This window comes from Zea mays, chromosome 1, assembly GCF_902167145.1.
Source record: "Zea mays cultivar B73 chromosome 1, Zm-B73-REFERENCE-NAM-5.0, whole genome shotgun sequence".
NCBI classification, from domain to species: Eukaryota; Viridiplantae; Streptophyta; class Magnoliopsida; order Poales; family Poaceae; genus Zea; species Zea mays.
Window position 1 is genome coordinate 186,981,188 of NC_050096.1, and position 9,247 is coordinate 186,990,434.

General features: G+C 47.6%; 1 protein-coding gene across 1 annotated transcript; it reads right to left on the reverse strand.

The window, feature by feature from the left end:
• Positions 1-1,589: 1,589 nt before the first annotated feature.
• LOC103641426 (cleavage and polyadenylation specificity factor subunit 6) lies at positions 1,590-6,147 on the reverse strand. Its single transcript, XM_008664777.3, has 2 exons — positions 3,881-6,147; positions 1,590-2,023 (listed from the first exon to the last, which is right to left on the reverse strand). Exon 1 carries the CDS (start codon positions 6,055-6,057, stop codon positions 4,051-4,053), a length of 2,007 nt encoding a protein of 668 aa, XP_008662999.1. The 5' UTR covers positions 6,058-6,147; the 3' UTR covers positions 1,590-2,023; positions 3,881-4,050.
• Between the last annotated feature and the right edge of the window lie 3,100 nt (positions 6,148-9,247).

The window sequence follows — 9,247 nt, forward strand, 5'->3', positions numbered from 1 at the left end:
TTGTCCACTGTTCCTCGTGCAATCGGCACGAACCATTTTGCTACAGTTGTCGACACCGTCCTACTCCTAAAAACACCTTGAGGGGCAACCCCGGGTGTGCGGTCGGACCCAAAACACCGACAGGTACCCCGACGATGGCGAGTGGTCATTGTTGTCGGTCCACCTCTGCTCACCTCCGGTGTCGAGATGACGCCACAATCCTTGATATAATAGTCGTCGAACGCGCGTGATATGGTGAGTACCGATCACTCTTGGCTGGGCTGCCAAATGAAGTGCACCCCGGGCTCATCAGCGAGGTAGTACACCTGGTCGTTGCACCACCGGATGTGCTACTCCTCTACATACATCTTGTTCGAGGACACTCACACAACAACAACAATGGTCATCATTCCAGTGCACAAGAATTCATGGTCGGTCAGTAGCGATTTACGTGGCAGGTTAGGCTTCAGGTGGATGATGAGCTAGACGGCGTGATGGCGTCGTCGTAGGTTGTGATGCCCAGAACAACCCGAGAGTCGTCGACATTGGCGACGACCATGAGGTCCCCATGTTTGACGATGGACAGCGCGGTGCAGCCGCTCTGGACCACGTCCAAGCGGCGGCTGCGTCGGAGCTTGCCGTACACAGCGGCGCATGGGCCATGTAGGACTGCTTCCAGAGTTCGAACTGACAGTCGCCAAGTTTCTTCTCGTCGGCGGTGAGCGACGCCAACGCGAGCGCCTCGTGCTAGTGGTGTTTGTTCGGGGTTTCCAAGTAAGAAACATGGATTCATCTTTGGCATTGGTTTATGAAAATGATTTATAAGTTAGATCCATGGAAAAATATTATGAAGAATAAATGTTACACATGCAAAAAAAAGTATTTAAGTTGAAAACATTATTCAAACAAAAGAAATTGCATGCAAGACTCTTCTTTAAATACTACTCCCTCAATCCAAAAATATAATTTAATAATCTCAGTGATACTTATCTACTACTACACATTGTGCAAGGGTAGCAGGTGGGCTTCGGGAGAGATGTATTATATGTTTTTACTATAATAGATGTAGACATAAACACACATGTGGTGTAGTGGTAGCTACAAACACATTTATTTGAGAGGTCGCATGTTCGAATCTCCTTGGAGCCTGTTTTTTTAATGGGAAATTTGGATCTATACCATTAAAAGATCACCACTTTGGATCCATACCATTACTATCTCACTTACATGTGGGTCCACATGAGTCAATGACATGTGTGGTCCATAGTATATATCTAAAGTTTGGATCTTTTAATGGTATAGATCCAATTGTTCCTTTTTTAATTTAATTTTAGCTAGACGTGGGATGCACGTGGGAATGAGAATAGGCTTTGTGGGAGGGGGAATGAGAAAGACACGTGATAGCCGGGAATGGAAATGTGAATGAGCTTTGCAGGGAGGAGGCGTAGTGGCACAGATAACAGAAAGAAAAATGTTGATGGTAAAGAACTAAAGATTAAGAATATTTCTTATCATTGAAACAATCAGATATGTTTCCTCCGACGCATGGTCGATGAAATTGATACTGTAATGCAACATAAAAAAAAATAACGCCGGCGACTAAAACCTGATAAGGCAACAAAATTTAATATATATGCTACACTGTTCTTAACACAGGTGGAGCGTTACAGCTGGTCCCCTGGACTCTTCTCAACCACAAAACATTTAGCAAGGAAGCAGCTATGTCTGCCTGTCAGCTATCTCAGGAAGGATAAACCTCAAGAATGTCAAAACACATTTCTCCGTTACAACAGAGGAAGGATGAACATAGGACAGTCATAATACAGACCAGTTTATCATCGCCCTACAAGGCTAGGGCAGAAATACTGGTGTCTTTAACAACAACAACAAGGATGCAAAAGCATCGGTCCTGAATTACACACTAAATAGATCATTTGTATCTTTGGGAAACGCAGACATTTAACACGGCGCACAATAAGAGGCAGCAGCTATCATCCAGGGAAGTCCATCTCCGCACAGCTGAACAGGTTCCAACCAAACATTCCTGCAAATCAGAGGAAAACATTAGTCCAGTTGGCAAAAGCCACACCAAAGCATACCCTATGGCTTCACGTGATTGAAAATAACTCAGGATGGGAAATGCAAGAACTCATAATAGCAAGAGCACTCCAGATATTATCCAAAAAGTTATAGCAAGGAATATGGCATTGGCCCCATAACCATACTACTTCTATGATTCTCGGAAACTTCAATGCACCCTCCTCGAAAAACAAATCAAAGCACCCTAGCCTAGCATGTTAATCTTACATGTAAAAAAGCTCCAAACCTCAGCAGCTCATGGACTATCTATCCTTTTTTTAAGAAACAAGAATATCTGTCCTTTTTTTTAAAAAAAAAGGATATATATTCCCAGACAGCCAAGATTCACGTGGAGTGGTGGTGCCATGGCAAAATACAGGTTAGTTTCAGAGAAAGAAGTCACACAACATATGCGTTCAACTATTGGCAGGGTTTTTTACAAAAAAAAAGGCACCAGTCAAGTAACAGAATGCAGCCCTTATTAATGGAAACCAAATTTTTAAAAATATCATCATCTGTCAGTATTTACATGAGTTCACCAGGAAAAGTTAATGTGGTCAAGCTGAATGCAAGAAAAAGCTAACAGCTAAGCCATTAGAACTGGGAGAAGACTAACATAACCTCAATGCAAGAATAGAATAAATTTAGAGTGCGTTGAAAATGGGACCATGGATATGCTCTGCTAGTTCGAAGGGGCAACAAAGTGATATTACCAACACAAACATGATCATGTCTGGTAGGGCACCAAATTGCAAGTGACGAAAGATATCATGCTACATTGATTGACGATAATTTTTGGAGCAAGAAAAATAAGATACTTATGATTATCCACAATCTATCTAGGTACTTTGATCCCCCCCCCCTAGGTAGCCACCGACATAAACAAAAAAAAATCCTCAACACCCTAGTCCTACTTATGTGAAAATACAAGTCAGTTAAACATGTTTAGTGGAAAAGATAAACATTATAGAGCGGCCAGTAGACTGGCAGAAACGAATTGTACCAGATATTTCGACTAACCATACTTTCTTATAGAACGAACCATCCCTCATTTTCAAGGCCATACTCATACTGCCAGTTCAATACATTGTAGAAAATATTTCAACTAAAGCATTTATCTAATCTTTGAGCTTCTATTTTTCAAGAATCGTTTTTTTTGGGCACAAGCAACTATGCTTAGTACATCAGGTGCTTGAATGATTCATCTTTCTTCTTCTTTAAAGTTTAAACTGTGTAAATGGTTTACAGATGCTATTCTATATAATATTAAAGCTGCACAACCGTACGAGAACATACTCAGTCACATTGAGGAAGAAAAACATAAACTGCATTGTCCAGCAGAGATTTGAAATAATGTGTTAATTCGACATAGCATCCTTTATATGAGTAAACGTTAAATGCATTGCTCCCTGTTCCAATAAATAATGTTTACAAAGCTAAAATAGACGAAACCAGTGCTTCTTACAAGGAAATGCAATGTACATCGAAGTCGTCTTTACAAATTCATTTATCCTAAATACATATTGAAAACAAAGAAGATTGCAAGGAAGAAATCTGAGCTATAGCAACAAAATTTTACATTCCGTGGCACATGACAAGGAATCTATGGTACAATTCTTGCCTTGAACAATGCCATGTAGCTACAAAAGATCACAACAGGGAGAAAACAAACAACTTTGTGTACATAACAAGTTACAAGAAGTGTAATGGTACAAAAAAATAATGTTACATGTTGTTACCAGCACATGACTACCAACAGTACATTGAAAAAAGAGGGTTACAGTTGAAAAATAAACATGGGATCAGATTAGGCTTCACTTACATCTCACATTCTTGCTACAACACATCGCCAGAGACACAAAATATTAGAACCACCACAGCCAGAAGCAGTAAGAAGATGCTAGCTTTCAACCATGCCAGTGTGCAAGTAAGACTCAGGTCTGGATAAACATGTGCCATTTTGCCTCTACATTAGTATCTCACTAGCTATGACTACTGAGGTGTCATCCGCCTGCGCTTAGAGTGGTCAGCCTCCCTTGACCTGCTGCGTATCCCAGATGACCTCCCTCTGTCCCAGTCCTCATTACGTTCTGAATCACGATCCCTGTGCCTGTGATTATCGCCATAGCGATCTCTGTCATCCTTGTGTCTCTCCCTCTCCCTATCTCTGTCCCTCTCCCTCTCCCTCTCCCTATCTCGATCTCGGTCTCTTTCCCGGTCACGGTCTCTTTCCCTGTCTCTGTCATAGTCACGATTCCTCTCACGGTCCATGTCACGCTCATCTCGGTGCCTCCTCTCTGGCCACTCCTGTGCAGGGGGCGCATCCTTCTCCCTTTCACGCCTCCTCTCTGGCACACCAGACCACTCCCTCTCTGGTGGCCTCTCTTTCCCATGGCTCCCCCCTTCTCCATACTGCTGATCAGAAGCTGCATCATCCCCGTAACTGGACTGTTCCTCCCCACCCCAGGCTCCCATGTTGGGATCAGGCCACATTCCACCGGCACCCATCCCAGCCCGACCAAAGAAAGCTGGGTTAACATGTGGAGCGACAACCGGCGGAAATGGCTGCATCAGCCCAGGGAATGGCATAGCCCCTGGTCCACCAGGAAAACCGCCAAACCCACCACCCATCCTTCCCATAGCGCCATAACCAGCAGGATCAAAGCCCTGCCCCAGCATTCCACCCGGTGGCATCATTGGTGGCGGCGGTGCAACCATCCCCCCATTCCCCATTATCCCGCGGCCGCCGCCAGCTGGGCCCATCCTGTTCCTCATGTTACCAACAGGGCCTCTGTTCCCCATGCCTCCGCCACCTCTTCCCCAATTTCCACCACCTCCGCCTGCTCCACCACCGGCACCAGATCCAACAGCTCCTCCACGCCCACCACCATAATTACCGCCCACCTGTGGCCCTGCGGCACCACCGCCCCCTCTGCCACCCTTGGGCTGCATATTCGATGTCTGTGCAGCCATAGCCTGCTGGTTCTTCACCTGCGCCTCGCCCATGCGGCGAACGCTGTTGGGTGTGGCGAATGCCACAACACATGGACGTCCATTAAATGTGTGCCCGTTCATGGCCTCCTTGCAGGCAGCAGCTGCGCCAGGGTCATAGAAATCGACCTGGCAGTAGCCCTTGGACTTGCCGCTGGCCTTCTCGTCAAAGAACCTCACCTCCTTGACCGAACCATACTTGATAAGCTCAGATTCCAGATCCGCGTCCGTCGTCCACCAGTGGAGTTCCCCCACGAACAGCGTCGTGCCGCCAGGGCCGTCACCCCCGCCAGCAGCGCCACCATTCCCGACCACGATGGGGCCGCCGGCGAAGTTCCCTCCAGATCGGTGGAACCCGTCGCCTTGCTGAATCTGGTGGTGCTGAGCTGGCGGCGGCGCGGGCGCGGCTAGCGGCTGAGGCGGCGGATGGAGGTTGGTCTGACCTGGAGGTATGCCAGGAGCAGGGACGGCCACCCCCGGGATGCGTACCTGCTGCGGCGGCGGCGGGACATGCGGCGGCGGCGGTGGGAGGGTGTGGGCCGGCGGCTGCTGCTGTGGTGGCGGAGGGGGCTGCTGCTGTGGCGGAGGATGGAGCTGCTGCGGCGGTGGGGCCTGCTGAGTCGGAGGCCGCGGTGGTGGCGCCTGGTGGGAGGCGTGGAGGAAGCCGTCCCCGACGTTGACGTCGTTGTATAGGTCGTCGAAGTCGTCGTCGTCTCCGTAGTACTGGTCTACGTCCTGGACCGCGGAGATAGCCTCGTTGCGGTGGAACGCCGGGTCGCCGGCGGGGTCCATGGCGGCGGCGGGGCGATGTCTAGGGTTAGGGTTTTCGGGATCCGTGTGGGCGGAGGGAGTCGGGAGCGGAGGTGCAGCAGGTGGAGCTGGTGTTGAAGTTGACGCTGTTGGCGCGGGCGCTGAGGGGGTGGGGCCCTGGTGTCGGTGGCTTGTGCGGAGGAAGGTGTGAGAATGTTCCCTTGTTGACTGATAGTGGGCTTCTATCCAGTGGGTCATAACGTGTTGTGAGTCTTTCAAGCCCAGTAGAACTGCGCTTTTCCCTTTTTTGTTTTCTTTTTTTCTGACAACACAGTAGAACTACCCTTGTGAAGCTCAAACGTCATCGTCTTCTACCCTCAGAAATGGTAGATATGCATGTTCGCTCTGGTTTGCTGTAGCTTTAATTCGGGTGGAGCTATGACTTCTAAAGTATTTTATCTCTATCGATTGCAGCTGCAACAGTTCAAACAGCTACGACGGCTATGACTACAGGGCAGCCAAACAGATTATCATCTCTGGTTTGGGAGCTGCAGATAATCTCTAGTTTGGGAGTGCTGACAACTGGCATCCCATACTATTAAAACATCATCTTTTTCTAGCTTGAACTGGAGCATGAACATAAGAACAAACTCGAGGTGACACTCACTCGCACCGTCAATCACACAGTCAAGTCTAGTCAAGCTTGCAACCACTCTTGCATGCATAACTGCATACATACGTATAACCGTCGGATTTGAGAGAGAGGCAGATCCAACGGTTGCAAATAAACATGCCAAAAATACCCGCCCATTTTCGGCCTCCGTATGGCGCGCACCACCCCATCGGCTACCGCCCTCGTCGGCAGGCCGCAGGCGGACGAGAGGAGACCATGCACTCAACATGCCGCGACGCAGAGAGACAAACAGAGACCCCCCAAACATAGCCACCGACTCCACCGTGCTCCTCTCATCGTCGCTTATATATAGCTCCCGTGGCGACGCTAGCTACCTTCCATGTGTTGTGACACCGCCACACACTAGTCGGGGAAAACGATCGAACGAGCACAGGCACGCACGCACCATGGCCCGCGCTCTTGCCCTCTCCGCCTTCCTCCTCGTCGCCTCCGCCGCCGTGGCTTTCGCCGCGGAGGCCCCGGCAGCCTCGCCGAAGCATTCGGCCTCCACGCCGTCAAAGGCACCCAGCAGTTCGCCCGACAAGTCTGAGAAGGCCCCCACGGCGTCGCCTGAGAATGCTGCAGAGACACCGAAGGCAACCCCGGCCAAGGCCCCGGCGACGGCCTCCAAGTCAGAGGCGTCGCCTTCCGAGGCGCCCGACTCCGGGTCCAGCGCTGCGTCACCTACTAGCGAGAGCGCCGCGTCAGAGAAGGCCCTCGCCGGTGCCCCCAAGGACTCGTCGGCCAGCCCTTCCGCGTCCCCGTCCGAAGATGAAGCCGCCGCATCGCACGATAGCAGCAGCGGCGGTGGCAGTGCCGCCTCGGAAGAGCCGTCGACGGCCGAGGCCGGCGGCGAATCAGCCGATAGTCCACCCGAGCCAGCCCATGCTTTGGAGTCACCAGCAGAGTCTCCTGGCCCGGCCGCTGACCACGAGAGCGGCAGCCCGAGCATGGGCACCGGTATCGTCCTGGCCATGCTGGCCGCCGCTGCCACCGCGATGCTTCCTTTCTAGATGACCATGGTGGCTTTGAGCTAGCATCATAGTCACAGAGCAGCAATTCTTCTGGGAATCTATGTTCTCATGGTCATGCATGGGAATGGGAGTCGATATGACTACGCTTATTAGGAGTTTATGAATTTCTCCTCAAGATATCTAGGCCTTTGTTTCATCCTTTGGGACTGGTTGGTTAACTTTTTTGCATGTTTTTCTTCGTTTGTAATTTGAATGACAATCAATGAATTTATTGTGTAGTTGTATTTGATTTGTTTTTTGTTGTATGCATGTAATATATTATTAGAGCACTTGTTTATCTATTTTTCATCATACCATGGTTTGGTGAGTGAGCATCTATATGACAATAGCATGTTATCACTGAAACATAACTAAAGGTCTAGGTGCTTTCACCTACCTTGTTATATTGCCATATAGTGATGTCGTGGTTTTTTATAGGAAGCTTCATTAAAATCAGGAACATCTTACATTCAAGAGCTCAAAACGTCTACAAAATACATGAGAAAAATACATGTTTGAGCGGACATTGGACAACATGATAGGAGTTGGTACGAGAGAAACTAACTAGGGGAGCTTCTCAGGTGATATTCCTAGTTTGAGATGTTCAAATACATGTTGTAGAATTTACACTACTATGGATCTTCATATTCTCGTAAGTGTTGTTGTGATTGAGCCTTTTGAATCTTTTATAACTGTCTTAATAGGCCATAGAGGTTGGGATATCGTTCTGAAGAGTTGAAGTAGGAGACCAGGCTCTGATTGTTAGAGACAGGTGACCTTGTGGCAATTAAGCATGGTAATGATGTTTGTTGCTAGAAGAAGAGCCACAACCTTAGCTTCAATTATACAGTGAGCTTGACACAATCTTCTTTTCACAAATGTAGAGTTCATACTTTATAGTTCGTCCTAAAGGAATTACAATGAACACCCTAATGTCTACCTTTTTTGTGTCACTCAATCCATTGGATGTTAGGGCAGCGTCCATATAGCATTTTGTACTAGTGAGAGTTATAGGAAAAGTTACTTGGTGGTCATATATCGTTGTGTGCTGCCATAAGTCTCCTTGTATCGAGCTAGTGGTTATTTTTGCTTCATTTTCATGTAATGTACATGTACATGTGGATGTAAACACGTCCGCATTAGTTTCAAGGTGGACCTTTTTGATGGTCCACTTTTTGTTATTAAACTTTAAGTCGTTTTTAGCTTTCCAAATATGCAAGGAAGTGGTGAGAGCCTTTTGTACATCTCATTAGAGCAAGACTCAAGAATGATAGGAGACAACGGAAGTTGTACACCACCTGCTTCTATAGGGAGGAAGTCACTTCTAAGAGGAGGATCTAAACTAAACCTTATAGCTCTGGCAAATCACAGTCAAAGAAAATATGTTTCATCTTCATTCTTACCACAAAGTTTGCAATGGTTGTCAACGTTGGAGGGGTACCGTGGTCTATGAAGCCCATTCACCTATTGCTAATGCATGTTGAATGCGTCTCCATGAAAAGCTTTATTCTTGGAGGGGCTATTTCGTGATGGAACACATTGTTAATTAGAGTAGAGTTCCAAGAGTTAGAACCTTGATTCCAAAGGTTAGACATTGTATGAGGAAGAGAGATGCTAGAAGGAATAAGAGGTGATCATGGATGTGCTCTTAATCACAACATTAGGGTGAAGGCTAAATACTAGAATCACTTTGATGAATTTAACTGTGTTGTTTGCATGGATATGATGCTTAACATTCATGAGAGAGGCCCAAAAGGTCGGA

Excerpts from the sequence above, each read along its gene's own strand:
- LOC103641426 (XM_008664777.3), bottom strand. The coding sequence starts at position 6,057 with ATGACCCACTGGATAGAAGCCCACTATCAGTCAACAAGGGAACATTCT.